This window comes from Rhododendron vialii, chromosome 10a (assembly GCF_030253575.1).
Source record: "Rhododendron vialii isolate Sample 1 chromosome 10a, ASM3025357v1".
Lineage (NCBI taxonomy): Eukaryota > Viridiplantae > Streptophyta > Magnoliopsida > Ericales > Ericaceae > Rhododendron > Rhododendron vialii.
The window spans coordinates 35433766-35451703 of record NC_080566.1 but is presented as its reverse complement, the minus strand read 5'-3'; the positions used below and the strand labels follow the sequence as shown (position 1 = coordinate 35451703).

The following is a 17938-nucleotide window of genomic DNA, read 5'->3' as shown; positions in this document are numbered from 1 at the left end:
AATTTGGGGAGTGCGAAAATCACTCCCCTATTATTTATTATTTCTCTAACCATTTTATCACTAGACACTATAATATGTCGTACTAGAAGAGCCGAGAGAGCTCGAGAGAGTCTGGGTAGAAACCAGCATTGCTCCTGGAGCACCAAAATAATTTTTCAGTTAGAAGATCTCTATCCAATTGGCAATTGTCAAGCGTTACCATGCTCCACGAGACTAGTAGCGAATAATTCATTAGAAATTCATTCGAGTTTGGCTTGTTAAAAGTCCCTAGACAAGTTTACATTTCTATTCTAGGTTACTCCTTGAATTACGTTAGATTAAGATAAACAAACCTGTGACATTGAACTAAAAATCCATATACGATAAGTTTACAAGGCCAGAAGGATTCGCTCAATGCAACATCATCCATGAACGCAACGACCATGGTCCTTTCAGTTGTTATGGTTAGTCGAAAGACAGAGATATCCTTTCCAGGACACTGGTGCCAAAGTCTGTTTTTCGCTTCCCCCTCGAAAGCTATTATGTCCGATCAGGATATCTTGAGTCACTCCGAAGAACACTGGGCCCTAAGGTACAGGCCACGATTAGTGCTATTCGCTCCCACCAGGCATGCTGAGAACTACTGCACCTCTTTTGCCGGTAGTAAACAGCAAGAACCAGAACAGCTACTGTGAAGGTGGTGGAAATCCTCCTGATACTACCAGATGCATCGATAATTTCAGCCCTAATACTACAACCTGCAGAATCAGATGCAATTGGTTACAAAATGCAACTCAACGGTGGAAACAGATTAACTTAATCGTAAGACAGAGTGAGAAACAATATCTCCCGTGCACGGCTTTTGTAAGTTTCAAAGAGCTTCGTGGAAGATGAAACAATACAAAGAAACAAGGCAGGCAAACCTTCCATTTACCAAAAAAAACTACTGCAAACACTTGGGAACAGAAAACGGTAGTTTCAGGAATTATTAGAATGGCTCAAGGGAGAAGGTTTTACAGAGGAGAATTCGGAGCCCTTAATCCTAACATCACAACTAATCTAATCTTCTAAAAGACAATGAAGCCAACCTTTAGACACCCTGAAATACCATGCAATTCCTTTTCTGCCATATATATTATAAACCATCGCTGAACAGAAGATCTCTTATTGAAGAATAGGCAGCAATATTACATAAATTTCACGGAGATATCATCGCTCATAATACCCAGCAGAAGGTAAACCAAACCAAGAACTTGGGTGTGATAGCAGTACATGCACCTTCGGACAGCACTATGCTGCTACCTTCTCCAGATGACCAGGCAGAACAGATTTTTCAAGCCTTTTCCTGCAAGCCATAAATTTGTAGCCATTTTAAGTTTTATTCTAGCCCGGATGCAAAGCATCATAAACAATGTATAGAATGGCATCAAGCGGGGAGAAGAAAAAATACAGCTCAAGATTGCCCACATTGCAACTATCTTTACAACATAATAATGAGGAGTTTTCAAGATCTCTCACTCCCAAGAGCTAAGAAGCATGGACATGAATACCACAAGTGATGATTTTTAAAGTTTTGCGTAGGGATATGAAACGAATACAAGAAAGTGCCTTATTTTGATAAGTGACAAAACACACGTTTCACAATATTTTGATTCTTTACCTCCCTGAATATAACATTCACAAACCACTAGAAATAATAAACCAAATAACCAATATAACGAACTTATCGTAAGCTTGTCCATGTTCAGAAATGTGTACGAGCAGTGTCCTTAACGTGTCCAACAAAACAACCGCCAAACATATATCTATGCCACACTGTTTGCTTGACAGATATGTCAGTGTGTTCGAGGCATGTCTGACACATGTCGAACACTTCAACGACTTAGTCGAAATGTCCGACTGCCCGTGCTTCATAGCCCAACAGTTGTTAAAACAAGGTGTTTGCATGGCCAACTAATGACAATGTCATTTTTTCACTGCAGTGACTATATTCCAAATGTCGCAAGAAAATAAAGCACATTGTTACCACAAACTTATCAGGACTAGCTCACTAACACACGTCAGCTGTCATATCACTGTTGCTACACAATCACCATGACAAGCCATCACATCATCACTGATCCACACTACTGTATTACACATGAACTAACTGACTATGCAACGGATACTTCTCGAAAGAAAAGAAAGCACGAAAAAGGAAGGAATGTTGGTAAATGATTTACATTCCATTACGACAAAACATATAAACCAGGGAACTTCTTTATTTTAAACTAATAAATCAGGGATTTTTTAAGTCGGGAATTACAATAGGAACGAACACTGATACTCATATACCAACAAAGAAAAGATACAATTAAACTGTATTTCTTATCCGAAGATCATGTTAAAAAGTAAATAAGCCAGGAATTGATTCAACAGAACTTACGTCTCGTGTAACTTAATAATCGACCTTGGTCTCTCATATCCATCTTTCTTCACAAGAGGCTTTGGTTTTGCTTGCGTCCTTGATTCTGGTTTCCAGCAAGCTTTGATGAGTGACTTACCTAATAAGTCAGCAATATCAGTTGCCATTGCCTCGGCCTTTTTCACGTACGGGAAAGTTTCCTCTTTGAAGTGGTGCGACAGCCATAAATACATAGACAACACCTGATGCTTGGACTCAAGAGCCAAGAGCTCGGTATCATTATTAGCAGAACCTTTTGGCATTCCCATGGCTATACTGACAGGCAATTTCTGGGAATACGATGATGCAAATCTCAGAAGATGATGCATTGCTTTTGGATCTCTGATATTAACTGGAGCAAAGCAAAAATTGAAACGATCTTCGAGAGATAATCCCTGAACCTTCTCCAACATGTTAGCAACCTTCTTTACATGCTCGTGTTGGCACAAGAAGTAAGATCCATCCAAACGGCAATTCTCACTAAATTTTTCTAGTAGTTTGGGAAAAGTAACATTTGGAAGTTTCCCTGCAAATAACTCAACTTGCTCAAAGAAAGGAAAGAGACCCACTTTGGTAAAATCGTCAAAAGGTTCCTTCAAGCACTCGATTAAGTAATCCAAGTCTTCAAAATGCAAGGTGGTTGCCAACCCATCTGGATAGAGACTTCCTCTCCGACCAGCTCTTCCGGCAATCTGCTTTACCTGTGATGCTGGAACTGGAACAATCTTGTCACCATTATACTTTGAAAGGGTATAAAAAACAACCCTTCTAATATTAAGATTCAAACCCATTCCAACTGCATCACTAGCAACCAAGACATCGAATTCGTTATCTTGATCATTAAACAATGTAGCTTGCTGCCTACGAGTCTCCGGAGGCAAAGCACCATAAATAACACAACAGCGATGATTTGTGTGCTTCTCAATTGCCAATTTCACCTCAAATATCTCTCTCCTTGAGAAAGCAACAACACAATCCCCCGAGCGAACATTTCGAAGATCGCCCAAAAGGGTCTTGGCTTCAACCACCAATGGCTTAAATCTCTCATAATGGTTCTCACACAACTCATCCCCTATTTCTGAACAGAATTTTCGAACAATATTCAATACGCTTGGATCCCCACACAAGTGTATCTCATCAGCCTTCAACCCAAGTAAAGCCCTCGTCCACGCATAACCTCTGTACCGGTCTGACATCATTTGGATTTCATCAATAACGGCCACATCATAGATATCATCAGTTGATACCATCTCTACAGTACAAGCAATATGGTTTGAAAATGGAACATGCTTCTTTTCTTGCCCAGTAAGGAGACTGCAGTATACCCCATGCGCATTCACCTTATCAAAAACTTCCATGGCCAAAAGCCTAAGAGGACTACAATAGATACCCTTCTTCGCTTCCATAAACCCTTGCAAAGCATTATACGTTTTACCACTATTAGTCGGGCCGCAATGGTATATAATCTTGCGTTTCATAGCTCGAGCAAATGGAAACCAAGTGTGTGGTTTTGTAAGGTCCGCTGAGTCAATCATGCTCCTAAACCTCTTAATCTCATTGGGAAATTCTTCTAAGCAAAACTCAACAAATATAGGGAACAGAAAACGTTCGGCTGCATCGCCCGGACCCAGTTCAACCAAGTACTTTGAAACATCATCCCCGCATTTTTTGAAGAAGAAGTTACGGAAATTGTGGGCTGCGGTAGGAAAAAACGACACCCCGATATAAACTGCCAATGCTTGATTGGATGCCCAACCCGACTTCGAAAAACTACGAAAGATCTCAATGAGTACATCCCAATCACTCTGAGTCCTCTTTTTGCCCTCGGGCGAATCTCGAACGGCCCTATAAATGTCAAGAGGATCACGAGCTCCTACGTGCTCGAATCCAGCAACTACTTTAAAACCCGAATCCCCGTTTTCTGAATCAAGAACACTGTCCCCATTTTCGACCAGCGTCGAAAACAGTAGTTTGTCAAAATTTAACAGCTTGAATTGTGGATTATAACATATTATTCGGTTGATTAAGGAGGGTATAACGAAATTTGGGGAATTTGGGGGTTTTGAGGGTTTGGATTGTGCGGAATGATGGAGGCATCGGTTGGATAGTAACGAAGAAACCCTAATCACATTGCTACGTTTGGATGAATATTTACGTAAGATATGAGAAGCAGAGCCTCCAGCCATGGAAAAGTGAAAAGTTTTTACATGGAAAAAAAAAATGCGAAACAGAAAGCGAATACTCCTATATGTTTGTGTAACGGTGTTCGTAGTTGAATTTGGAGCGTACCTGGTTTGGGTGAAGAGATATTCGGATGGTTGAGAAAGAGAGAGAAGAGAGAGAGAGGCAATGGAGGGAGAAGGGTGGTGGGCGTTAATGCTCCAAAACCCTAGACCTCTTTTCTTTTCTTTTTTTCTTTTTTCTTTTTTGGAGATTTGGGAGTGAGGAAAATTTTTGCCTAATTTTTCATGTATTTTTGTTTGTCTTTTTTTTTTTAACCGGTATTTTTAGGGAAAATGACGGTCCAGGACGTATCTTGATCATTAATACTCACTAAGAATATGCTGAGAATATCAGTTAATGTTGAAAATATCATTGACGGATATTAACTATCAAATACTCATTCCGTCCCGGTTTGTTTGTCACCTTATTGACTTTTTGAGAGCGTTTGACCTCTCAAAAAATTGGCTATAATTTTCAATTCGTAATGTTTTTAATATGCAATATGGATCTTGTTTGATAAATCTCAATTAGTTTTATTATACAAAATTTTCAAAATCATAAAAAACATTATAAATTATAAGATATAAGTATATTTTTGAAAAACACGTATTTCGACAATTGGACAAACAAATTGGGACGGAGGGAGTACATCCTTGGCCGTCATTTTTCCGTATTTTTATTGGTCATTACTGATTTTTTTACTATCTCGATGTTAATAAATTTTTAAATTAATCATTGCTCTTTACAAGATGAATCTAAATTTTTTTTAAAAAAAATCACTAGTAACAAAGAATATTGAGACAACTGACTTTTAGTGCATTTAGTCCAGACATAACTGAAAAATCAATCCATTTCAGCAAATTTTAGTCAATTGAACGATGGGTGTATTTTTAATAACAACCTTTAGGTACCAAATTATATATAATGGAAAATGATTTTGTCACTCCATTTTTTTTTAATGCCACTCTTCTGCATGGCGTTAACAAAAAAGGAAGTAACAAAATCAGCAGCCTATATAATTTATCAAGGTTTAAGTATGTATGAGACATTAGGGTTAAAATTTATGAACAATTGGAAAAATTTTCATTTGTAAAGCACTTATAATCTCTAACTAGGCTAACTAATACTCCATCCGTCCCAATTTAATTGTCTATCATTCTATTTTAACCAGCTAAAAAATGAGTTATATCTTTAAATCCATTATGAATTTCCTATCGAATAGGGATATTGTTTGATAAATCTTAATTAGTTCTATAATATAATATTTTAAAAATCACATAAAACATTAAAAATTACGAGATATAATCAATTGAAAAATGACACGAACTTCAAAAATGACAATTAAATTAGGACGGATGTAACAAGGATTAAAAGAGAAAGAATAATGATTTACTCTCCACTTTCTTATTCTCTGTTTGGAACTTGAGGTGGGTGAGGGAAAAGAAAAGAAAAGAAAAGAAATGAGAAGAAAATGAGAAGAAAAGTGTATTGTTCATATATATAATTTGATTGTGTTTTTTTTTTTCCCTTTTCTTTTCTTTCTTTCTCACATATTCCAAACCAAACTTTAAAGATGCACTTAAAAATTCTCTCACACAAACACTAACTAAAATAAGTACTTTTTTTTAAATTAAAGAAATAACAGGTCTTGTAAAATAAAAAATTAATAATTAAAAAATAAAAATCTTAGCGAAACAAGTCTAAAAGAAATTTTGTTTTGGAATACATTCGTAAAAGAGTGGAGCGGATTTAACCAAATAACGAAAAAGAGTAGAGCGTAAAAAAGATTTTCCGAAAAGGAAAACAGGAGGAAAAGGGAAAAAATAGAAGATTACGAAGATCGCACATTTTTGTTTTGGATGGAAGATAGCCACGTTCGACCACTTCGGCTCAAAATGAACCACAAATTACCCAATCCCAATTCAGCTCTCTCTCTCTCTCTCTAAAACGAACCCAAAAGCAGAAAGAAAGAGAAATCAATACGAGCTTCTTGTTGGGCAGAGTCGTATTAATTTCTTTCATCTGAAGAATTCATAAGGATGATGGGTTGTGCGTCGCAAGCAGCTATTACTATGATGTTATCAACAACAACAAACAGCCACTGCTCCACGGTAGCAGCAGCCAAGGACTACCCAAGGTCCAAGATGATGATGCCGACAGCAACAACAAGCCGACTCAACCTCTTCAGAATTAAATCTTCTTCTTCCACCACCGACGCTGAAGAAGCAGATTGTAATGTCGAAGAATGCGCCCCCGATAAGGAGGTATGCACTACTCGTTAGACTCTATCACACATCGCTTGTATGAGTCACCTAGAATTTTGTAGCTTGTTGTATGGGGGCCTTTTTTGCTTTATGAGTCTTATACTTGTGTAGTTGTTCTTCCTGGTTTAGGGGGAATGCCCCTTTGCTTACTTGTATTCCTGTCTCCTTTAGGTAATAGAATACTTTTTCCCAAAAAAAAAAAAAAAAACTTGGTTATATAATCTAGAGGTTACTCCGGCTATAGCGTCTATTGCTAGTTGGTTTTTCTTAAATTAAAAGGAGGTACATAAATTTCCCTTGTTTGCCTTCTTATTATCCTTTGTTTTGTTGCTGATATGGCTGCAAACGAACCAAACTGAGATGAATATGAGAATGCTTAGATTTATATGTTAAGCGTTTAATGAGCTCGAATTCAGTGAAAATGTGACAAGCCGAGATGACCTAAGCTTGAGTCGAACTGAGCTTGTTCACAAATCTTAATGAGATTGAACTCGAACGAGCTTCTTCACGAGTATTCATTATTTGGGTTTATGTGTTAAACTTTTAATGACTCGAGCTCAATGAAAATTTGACTCTAAATCGAACTCGAGCTTGTTCACGGACCTTAACGAACCAAAATGTAATACATTTAAGGTTGCATATGGGTCTAGGACTGCAAATAGAACTTTTATTATATACTCCCTCCGTCCCAATTTAATTGTCCCTCGTTCTATTCTAACCGGCTAAAAAATGAGCTATATCTTTAAATCTGTAATGAATTTCATGTAGAGTATGGATCTTGTTTGATAGATCTCAATTAATTCTATAATACAATATTTTTGAAATCACATAAAACATTATAAATTACAAGATATAATCAATTAAAAAGTAGCACAACTCCCAAAAAGGACAATTAAATTGGAGCGGAGAGAGTACATTAAAAGTAACATAACACTAAATTTTATACGAGCACAAGTTTATAGTACATACAAAAGTTTGTACACATACAAGTTATAAAATTTGATACGTATATAGATAAGTTTGTAGGTATATATGTTTATAAGTAAACAAGTTTAGTTTTCATGCATAAAATCTTCTTCGTGCACATATATTGCAGGTTCGCGACTCTCATTGAGCCGAATACTGCTAGGTTTGGGCTCGACTCCTTTATTAAACGAGCCTAAAATTGAAGCTTAGTTTCGGTTGGTTTAATGGACGATTCGAACTCGAACGAGGATTTACTGAGTCGAGCCTCGAGCAGTCCGCGACCGAGTCGGTTCTTTTCAGTCCTAGTAACCTGAATGAAAATTATATGAGGACAGACACCACATATTCGAGTGCATATATAGTAGTCTCAGACTCAGTAGAGACAACTATTACCAAGAAAACATAGTGAGTTTCTTACATTTGAATTGTTTTCTTTACCCCTTTCAAGGAGATCTGTATAATGATCTATTTTAGGGCATGTTAAGAAAAATATATAATATCTAGAGAAAACTTAAATATAGGGGTGAGGTTTTTGAAATAAAATCTTGGTAATTCTTGAATAAAATATGGGTGATGGAGTGAAATCAGGAACTGTTGTATATGTGCGGGACAAATGGCATTTTCTTGGAATGGTTGAAAGAATAACGAAAGGATATTGCAAAAAAGCACAGTAGCCGTGCTATACATCATGCGAGCATGGGGAAAATTCTGTTATGTTTAGTGATATGTACCCCTCATCAAAGAGAAAAGGCACAAAATGTGGTACTCATTTAACTCCCTCATTAGCGAGTTAATGTCAAGGATCAGGTAATTCTTCTGTCTGCTGGAACTTACCTTCTTGCTTGCGATTTATCTCGTTCAAACCAGTTGTCTTCCCTTTAGTGACTCCTCGGGTTATGTATCCTACTTCTGTAACTTGCCCATGCAAAATGGTCCAGATCAACTGGGAAGACAGATTGATAATCATCGGTCCTAAATTCTAATATACATCATGTCTCCATTGCCTTAATTTTTGTGCCAGAATTCCCAAAATCATAGCCCCCGGGACATCAGGACATGCCTTACCAAGGTTGGATTTGAATTTGATGCCAGTGAAGTGAAAGTCAGGTCTATCTAACACAATGTACTTCAAGTTAGTTGTTTAGTGTGGAGTCCCTATGTGATGAATTCTGTGGTCAATTTATTTCGTCTACTCTTGTAAAATGTGCTGCAGAGGACGGGCCTAGCCGCCTAAAATGCTCATTTATGTACCTGACTTTCATTTAGCGAGTATATGTTTCTATTGATAACTTGCTATCCAACCCAAAAGACCGACTAATATGAGGACCAATCCCACCGTCTATTAGCGGGGACTCAATTAAGCCAATGCAAAGTTCCGCATGAACTGACCCAACACATGAGTTGATAGCACGCGAGCGAGAGTCGAACCAAAGGCTTCTTGAGGCCCTTGGTTGCTAGGTGACCACCCCTGCATCAACCCCTGGGGTTTTCGCTTAGCTAGCGTCAAGTTAGCTTCTATACAGTATCTGTTTCCATGGGCAATATTCGGGACACAAGTTAAAGCATTTTGGTTTCTGAGCTTTGAACAAAACCTTCTGCATAAAATGGTTGCAAGTTGTATTCAACCTGAATCCTAAGTTATTGCTGTGCTAAAATAGGTTGGCAAGGTGAGTATCGAATGGTTAGCAGCAGAGAAGACCAAAGTGGTGGGTACGTTCCCACCTATTCGTAAGAAAGGTTGGACAGGTTATGTTGAGAAGGACACTGCCGGGCAGACAAACATATATTCTGTTGAGGTTAGTAGTTTCAAGTATGCTATTCACTGATACTATACCACTCTACATAGTTATAATCGAATAATATGGGGATGGCCGAGTTGAAATTTATAATACTTGAACAATATACGTATGGGCGAGTTGAAATTTATTATTGAAAGAAGATTACAATGAAATGAATTTTAATTATCTCTCTCTCTCAGAAAGAAGAGCATAGAAGAATTGTGCAATAACTGCAGTTTTTCATGTTGAGCATTTGTGAAAATTAATCATGCTAAATTTAGAGTATGTGAAGGATGTTATACGGCTTGAGATTATTTTTGGTTGAGACTGGTGACTTTCTGAACATTGCTGCCTAATTGAACCATGAAATCTTCTGCCACGTATTCCATGGGAGTTCTTGAGGAATATGTTATGACATTATTTTGTTTTGGATCCCAGCTGGCTTATGAAGCTGTTAATTCAAGGCTAAATGATTCCCTTGTGTGTTAAACTGTTAATTTTAGTTGGTGTAACAGGAGAGCAAATGGAGGCTCCCTTCCCCACCCACCCCTAGTTTCCTTTCGACCTGAGTTCTGTGACTTGGTGTCCCTTTCACCTTTTAATATTTGCCTTTCCAAAAAAAAATGCTTAGCATTTACTTCTCCTTTTTTTTTTTTGGCTTAGAACATCTGATATTATCTTCGGTGTCTCATGTCTACACAGAGGTGGGATGGCTGGGATTGCAACTCAGCAGGTGAGTGGGGTTGTGAAGTCCCTTTTCACTGGACACCCAGGCAATTCATAGCTTATAGACTTATTCCACAGCTTGAGCTCTATGACTGACTCGTGAAAAAAATCTAGAGATAACCGGGGTATTTTTAAACCATGTGGGCTCGCTTGGATGCGGGATTAGGTTTGAAGGTATTATGTAAGAAGGGGGGATTGGATAGTAGGAGGTATTGATTAATAAAGGATGACCCACATTGATGTGATATTTATGAAGGGGGTATTAAATAGCACTTGGTTTGGATGGGGGATTAGAAAGGAGGGATAAAATAGTACTTGATTTGGATGAAGGATAAATAGGGGGTATAAGGAAGGGTGAATAATGTAAAAAGCTGTCAAATGACCATTTCGCCCTTGTGCAGTCCCAAATTTAATTATGTATTACGTTATATATATAATTGCAAATATAATTAATCTTTCACACTTTAAGCCTAAATATTTAATTTTACTAATAAATGTACTAATTTAATAATATTACAAAATAAAAAAGTCAGTAGTAATTTGATAGAATTCGTTTTTTTTAATATATAAACTATAGGTTGAAAAAGTCAGTTTTACTAACAACTGTAGATTAAATTCGTTTTTAATCTCTCACACTTCGTTTTTTTTTTTAAACCATATTTTTTAATATATAAACTGTTTGTCGAAAAATTAAGTCTTCCAATTTTCAATTGGTTTAAATAAGTGCAAAGATACTATTTCTCTGATCATTTTATCTTAAAAGGTCATAATTAATTTTTGATTTTACGGCTCTCGTTGGTTAGCCTTAAGATATTTGGTTGTACGACTTTCTTAGAGCTAATCAACGAGAGTCCCAGAGTCAAAATTTAATTATGAACCTTTAGAATTAAATGATCAGAAAAATAAAATCTTCCCATCCATTCAAACAGATTGAAATTTGGAACACTTAATTTTTCAACCTACAGTTGTATATTAAAAAATATGGTTAAAAAATTAAGTGCTCTAATTTTCAATCCGTTTGAACGGGTATAAAGATCATATTTCTCTGATCATTTTATCCTAAGGATCATAATTAATTTTTGGCTTTAGGGCTCTCATTGATTAGCCCTAAGATATTTGATTGTACGATTTTCTTAGGGCTAATCAACGAGAGTCCCAGAGTCAAAATTTAATTATGACCCTTTAGAATTAAATGATCAGAAAAATAAAATATTCCCACCTATTCAAACAGATTGAAATTTGTAACACTTAATTTTTCAACCTACAGTTGTATATTAAAAAATATGGTTAAAAAATTAAGTACTCTAATTTTCAATCCGTTTGAACGGGTATAAAGATCATATTTCTCTGATCATTTTATCCTAAAGGGTCAAAATTAATTTTTGGCTTTAGGGCTCTCGTTGGTTAGTCCTAAGATATTTGGTATGGAAAAGGGGGATTACGAGGGGTAAGATGGTCCGAATGATGGGGCGATTAGGGCGGATTCGAGATAGCTTGCTCAAACCCTCGCCATCTCTAATCCCCCCTCAGGCTGTATTGGGAGGGATTACGGAAGAGGCCGTGTAAAGATATCCACCCTGATTTTGGACTTCCCAAACCACGCCATATCCATGAGCCCACAAATAGGAGGGGGATATCATAATCCCCCTTCACATTGCTGCTTCCAAACAGGCCGATAGTTCAAATCATTTAAACTAACTACAATATCCTATTGGGCTCTTGTTATGTCGGTATAATGTGCTATAACTCTGCAGCTCTTGGCAATTACCGTTAGTTGTTGAATCTGATATTCCCTAATATTTTGCAGCCTGCAGTTTATGTGGCAGATAGTGCAATCAGCTCAGGAGCGGCAGGTTCTTCTGCTGATGGAGCAGAGAACACATTAGCCATCAGCAGTGGCCTTGCCCTAATTGCTGTTGCCGCAGCATCATTGATACTGCTTCAAGTTGGAAAGAAGCCACCTCAGATTCAGACACTGGAATACTCTGGGCCATCCCTTAGTTACTATATCGACAAGTTTAAACCAACGGAAACGCTCCAAGCTTCAGCATCAGTAGAAAATGAAACTTCAGTATCTGTACAGCCAGAGAGCAAGAATGCCTCTGAAGTTTCTGAGGTTCAGGCGGAATCTGTATATCAACCGGATGCTTCAACATACTTCAAGTTCTAATCTCTTAAGGAATTAAAGCTGCTGGTTTTCTTTCTGTTGATAAGCCTCCTTAAATAGTTTTTCTGTTATACTGTCTGTTGTAAAATACCTTGAGGATTGATATATGATTCACAGCACCTCTTCAGTTTGTCGATAATGGCCTTTTTTTGCCAGTATCAATCTACTGTATGTTTAGGCCATGATTGTTTGCCTGGATGGGATCGAAGGATAATTGCAGACCATAACGATGTTTAGGCCTTGATTGTTTGCGTGGATGGGATCGAAGGATAATTGCAGACCATAGCGTTTGCAAGAATCAATCAAGGTTCTGAATACCGTATTGGCTCGAGTACGTTTTCCTACTGGTATGGTACATACCGCGTACAGTTTCGTCGTTAGTGTCATTTATCCATATGTATAATATATTCATTTATTAAAAATAAAAATAAATTTAAAAATAGTCCAGTACCATCCGGTATTGACCTGTATCGTCCGTTATTGGAAGAAAAAAATAAATTTTATATGTAGTCCAGTACCATCCGGTAAGCTTGATATCGATTGGTATTTGAGCCGTAATGAAATTTAATGTGTATGGAACCGGATTTTGCCAATGCCAGTACAGTATGAGATTCAAAACCTTTGTTTGTCTATCTCCCCTGGTCATTGTGTTGTGTCATTAATATATAATTCCTCCTAATCTCATTTGGGGGCCTTACTTTGGGCCATAAAAATGGGCCTCTTGGGCCTTTTTTCCCTAACATTTCAGAAAACTCATAATTTGCTTGATAATTGAACAAAAGTTTCCTGTGATTTCCTTTGTCATACCCGACACTTAGCTGTGTTTGGTTTGTGTTTTGAAAAGTTTTTTGAAAAATAGTAGGAATAATAAGTGGAGAGAGATAGAGAGAAAAATAGTGAAAGTAGGGAGAATTTAGGAGGAATCTAGGGAGAATTTTTTGAAAATTTTTTTTTGAGAAGAGAAGAGAACAAGTAAGTTTCTTGAAAATGTTTCTTTGGAACAGTGAAAAAGAGGGAATTTTTTTTTTTATTGTTCTTTGGAATGGGTATAAAGATTAAAAGGAGAGCGAGACAGCATCACAACTAAGATGAAGGATCCTAACAAGATTGGTGCACAACCGCTCGACGATCATGTGCCACTCTCAAGACGAAAAGGAACAAAAGTGCAAAACAAAAAACAAAAGGAAATGACAAAAGTCCCCAAACATTTTGACTCCTCTATGCCGAAGCATAACCAGAAACAGATCCAAAAACCATGACCACGCCAGAAAAAGAAAACCCACACTACTACAAAATCCATGTAGAAGCCTCAGCAGATGAAAGTGAAACCATCGTCAGCATCAACGCATCCGCTGCAAAACAGGAGCCAGAAAACAACAGCAGTACGTAGCATAAAAAACCCACCCTTTCCTCTCTATACCGGGAGGTTAAGCAGCTGAAAATTGTCGAATGCTGTATATGAGTTTTTCGTTGTTAGGTTTATGGGCTTTATTCATGGCAGAATTCATATCAGAACTCATTCCAGCGTTTCATAATTCAATTCCTGGTGTGCAGCTAAATAGTCACCTCTTTGGTTATAAATTGTTGTATCCATTTGTTCATTGTTTATTACGTTTTCCATATTCTACAAAATTGCAATTCCGATATTGTTCTTGAGTGAGAGAGACGCGGACGAAGTTCAATTCATCAAGGCAGTTCACAATGGTGTTCAGTTAGTTGTGGTTCTAGCCGTTATCTGGGAGATAGACGCCGGTGCACTTCAACACCCTCGATAGGCAGTGAATCTGTTTTAAGTTTCGCTTTATGTATTGTTATTTCCTTAAAGTCATTTGCATTTAGTTTTTTTTTTTTTGTCAATTGATACAAGAGATCATTTTACATCGGATATGAAGTAGTAGAGAGTACACATCCGGGACACTACCGCTCTGTTTGTTTCGATGTAAAATGTTTTACAATGTAAAATATTTTTCATGTAAAATATTTTTCAAAAAACAAACGTCAAACTTTTATTTTCCGGTGTTTGTTGGCACTTGAAAATATTTTCAAAAATCAACAAAATAGTGTAAAGAGAGAGAGGGGGCTTAAACGGTGGAGAGATATAAGATTATTGGAATTAAACGTGGGTCAGGATTGACGATCAAAGAAACTGAGCAATGAGAATTGCAGTAGAAAACAACGGGTTTATTTCGGAAAATAACTTACGGAAAATTTAAGAGTAAGTCATTTTCATCCAATTGATGGAAAATGTTTTACATGTAAAATATTTTCCTCATTTTTTATACAACAAAACACCGAAAAATAAGTAAAATATTTTACCGGAAAATATTTTACGCCCAAACAAATGGAGCCTACATCAATTGTAAGAACCCACGAGACAACCAAGTCTAACAACTCAACCAATACAAGAAATAAGCCCATTGTAAGGTAGAAACAAAGAAAGAAAGGAAAAATCCTCTAAATGAAGAACACCCACACGAGTGCAATTTTGTTTACCCTCCTTAAAAGAGAGTGAACATTACCCTTTCTCTTATTGGTTGAAATGGTGTAGACCCCACCACAAAATGATGTCATGCTTACCATGCAATACACTTTTTGGTAAGTATGACATCACTTTGTGATGGGGTTCACACCATTTCAACCAATAGGAAGGAGGGTAATATTCACCCTCTTAAGTAGAGGGTGAACAAAACTCAACTCCACCCACACACGCAAGTGGAGAGACCGAACTCCTGTCCTTCTAATGAGATGCAAGAATTCTAACTAACTGAGCTAGTTCCAGTTGGTTCATGCAATCTGTATTTGCATTTTGGGTATTGTAATGGAATTGTTCTCTCAAATTTGCCGTCTATATTATTTCCAGTAAATTAAACATTTGCAGAAGCATGGTGTGATCTGTTAAAGCTTATCTCAAGTGAATGGAAAATTATTACATCGATATGATAGTGATTAGTAATTTTGCTTCTTGAGTTTCTACACATATAATAATGGCGGTAAATGAGTTTCAATTGTCGTTTGTTGAATTCAAACAATTAAATAAATCTAAATTATTATTATCAGTTGAAATATTCCAACCGCGTGAACATAAAACAATAAAAAAAGCTTCATCGTTAACGAAATAGATCCGCAAAGACCGCAATAATACATAATGCAATGGACCTGTTATACATCTTTTACCAACAAGATCATCTCATTTATATTAAAACGAAAAAATAACAACTTCAACAACAATTAATAGAAAATAAAACAAAGGATTCAAAAGATCATAACAAAATGAGAAAAACAAAACAAAAAACAAATGTAAATAGACCGTGATCTCTATCAATGCGGTTATACATTGTTAGTTGCTTGCAACTTAAAAAATTTAAATTCTAATTTGACTCCATTCGTGTAATAAAATAGTATTAAAACTATTCAAGTTGGCCCAATAGAACTCAAAATAAGTGATAATGCCAAAACTGTTTTTATTGGTGTTAAAACTCCAGCACATAAAAATTTTGTACACCACACATGGTATAAGCTTTTTGTGCACTAGAGTTTTGACACCAACAAAAATAATTTTGGCATTATTGTAACGATCCGCTCCATCTTTGTACAATATTGTGTCCGCTTTAGACGCCCAAAGCCTATAGACTTCCCAGTAGGTCACCCATCCTTGGGCTACCCCAGGATGAGCACGTTTAACTGTGAAGTTTCTATGCGCTTCGCCCCGCCCTCACGGCTTTAAAAGGCCTTGTACAAGTAGGAGAGATCTTTCCTTATAAACCATGACTTGCCTCCTTCCGTCCGGACGAAGCCCACTTCCTGCAGTACCGCCGGCCACCGGAAAGCGGGGTGTCACAATCTACCCCCGTTAAGGATGCAACGTCCTCGTTGCACAGGCCCAGCAACCTCCCCCGGGGTCCGTGGTAGCAGAGCGCATCCTACTCACCACTTTGCCCAGGGAGGGGCTCTGATACCATTTGTAACGACCCGTTCCATCTTTGTACAATATTGTCCGCTTTAGACACCCAAAGTCCATAGACTTCCCAATAGGTCACCCATCCCTGGACTACCCTAGGATGAGCACGCTTAATTGTGAAGTTTCTATGCGTTTCGCCCCGCCCTCACGGCTTTAAAAGGCCTTATACAAGTAGGAGGAATTTTTCTTTATAAACCATGACTTGCTCCCTTCCGTCTGGACGGAGCCTGCTTCCTGCAGTACCGTCGGCCACCGGAAAGCGGGGTGTTACAATTATCATTTCCCATCAAATAAATTGTTATTTGTGAACTTCAAAAAAAGAAGATTGTTATTAATTCCTATATAAATGTTGACCGCTTAAATGCAAAAGATTATTAGAAAAACCCAATGATGAAATCGGTCCCGTGGGCCTTATATGCCATAGAACACACTCGAATCCGTAAAAATATACTACTTATCATCAAAAAAATTAGAGGACTGTGGGACCGACAATATCAAAATTTAATAATAGGGCAGTGATTTTGACATTTTCAAAATTGATAATTGCACTCTCCTTTGAGAGTGCCAAAATCAATTCCCAAGTAATATTAGTAATATGTGTCACAAATGATCATTGTCACCCACTATATATTGATTGCTGATTTTGTCACTCTATTTTTTGTTAACGTTACTTTCCTGTAAATGTATTTTTTGTGCTATGAGAGTGACGTTAACAAAAAAAGAGAATGACAAAATTATTTCCCTATATATTTAAGTCTATGACCAATCCAAATGAACTTAAAACATAGAGTCAAAAACTAAGGATGTTAAAGGAGGTGACTAATGATTCACGATTGAAGAAATTGGACTGAATAAAATGTTTGAGAGGGTTATATTGAAGTGAAGTATGCCATAAATAAAAAGGCAACCGATAGACTAAATTGGTCAATTCTAATAAACCAAAACATTATACCAAGGTAAAATATTTGAGTTAATTTGCTCAAAAAACCCAAATGTAATCGTGGAGGCGACTGATGATAAGTGAGAAGAGTATTTGGCCCTTACGTAGCACATGCTGGACGCTAGTTTTTATGACAAAAAAATTGATTCTCCGTTCCACTATCTCTCGAAATCAAACTCTTTTTTTTCTTTTAAATATGTGATAATTACTGGACCAGTTTACGCACATTTTTAGTAATCTCCGAGGGAACAATCCCGTCGCCTGCTAGTGGGACAAAATCTCACACATGGATTGCTCTGAGTTGATAGTGTTGGGAGTCTGATCCGCCTGAGGTCTTACGTGTGCACGCAGGCCCAATTCATTGGAGAGTATCCACAAAGTCCACACCACATCGCCTGAACCTAATATACATTGAATGACCCATATCCACTTAAAAGGCTAAGCCTTGTAAGTGGTGAGCCATCCAATTGTATCTTAAGGTCCAACTCTTTTTC

The 17938-nt window shown here is 37.2% G+C and overlaps 2 protein-coding genes across 5 annotated transcripts; one reads left to right on the top strand and one right to left on the bottom strand.

The window, feature by feature from the left end:
* Positions 1 to 217: 217 nt before the first annotated feature.
* On the bottom strand, positions 218 to 4843 carry LOC131304429 (DExH-box ATP-dependent RNA helicase DExH18, mitochondrial). Of its 3 annotated transcripts, none has more exons than XR_009192403.1 (3): positions 2405 to 4843; positions 1068 to 1324; positions 218 to 737 (listed from the first exon to the last, which is right to left on the bottom strand). XR_009192403.1 is itself a non-coding variant. In XM_058331660.1 (3 exons), exons 1-2 carry the CDS (start codon positions 4606 to 4608, stop codon positions 1270 to 1272), a joined length of 2259 nt encoding a protein of 752 aa, XP_058187643.1. In that variant the 5' UTR covers positions 4609 to 4843; the 3' UTR covers positions 218 to 737; positions 1258 to 1269. The 3 variants fall into 3 exon arrangements, 2 of the variants coding, with proteins under 2 accessions (XP_058187643.1, XP_058187642.1); XM_058331660.1 differs by having other exon boundaries at positions 1258 to 1324; XM_058331659.1 differs by lacking the exon at positions 218 to 737 and having other exon boundaries at positions 939 to 1324.
* Positions 4844 to 6473: 1630 nt separating this feature from the next.
* Positions 6474 to 12685, top strand: LOC131304428 (protein MAINTENANCE OF PSII UNDER HIGH LIGHT 1). Of its 2 annotated transcripts, XM_058331656.1 has the most exons (3): positions 6474 to 6909; positions 9534 to 9671; positions 12187 to 12685. In XM_058331656.1, the coding sequence occupies exons 1-3, from the start codon at positions 6685 to 6687 to the stop codon at positions 12547 to 12549; spliced, it is 726 nt and encodes a 241-aa protein (XP_058187639.1). In that variant the 5' UTR covers positions 6474 to 6684; the 3' UTR covers positions 12550 to 12685. The 2 variants fall into 2 exon arrangements, with proteins under 2 accessions (XP_058187639.1, XP_058187641.1); XM_058331658.1 differs by lacking the exon at positions 9534 to 9671.
* The last annotated feature ends 5253 nt before the right edge of the window (positions 12686 to 17938 follow it).

Bases quoted from the DNA above. Each gene is read 5' to 3' on its own strand.
- LOC131304429 (XM_058331660.1), bottom strand. From the start codon at position 4,608: ATGGCTGGAGGCTCTGCTTCTCATATCTTACGTAAATATTCATCCAAA. The intron at 1,325-2,404 runs GTAAGTTCTGTT...TATGGCTTGCAG, and splicing joins ATTATTAAGTTACACGAGAC to GAAAAGGCTTGAAAAATCTG.
- LOC131304428 (XM_058331656.1), top strand. From the start codon at position 6,685: ATGATGGGTTGTGCGTCGCAAGCAGCTATTACTATGATGTTATCAACA. The intron at 6,910-9,533 runs GTATGCACTACT...GTGCTAAAATAG, and splicing joins AATGCGCCCCCGATAAGGAG to GTTGGCAAGGTGAGTATCGA. The intron at 9,672-12,186 runs GTTAGTAGTTTC...AATATTTTGCAG, and splicing joins CAAACATATATTCTGTTGAG to CCTGCAGTTTATGTGGCAGA.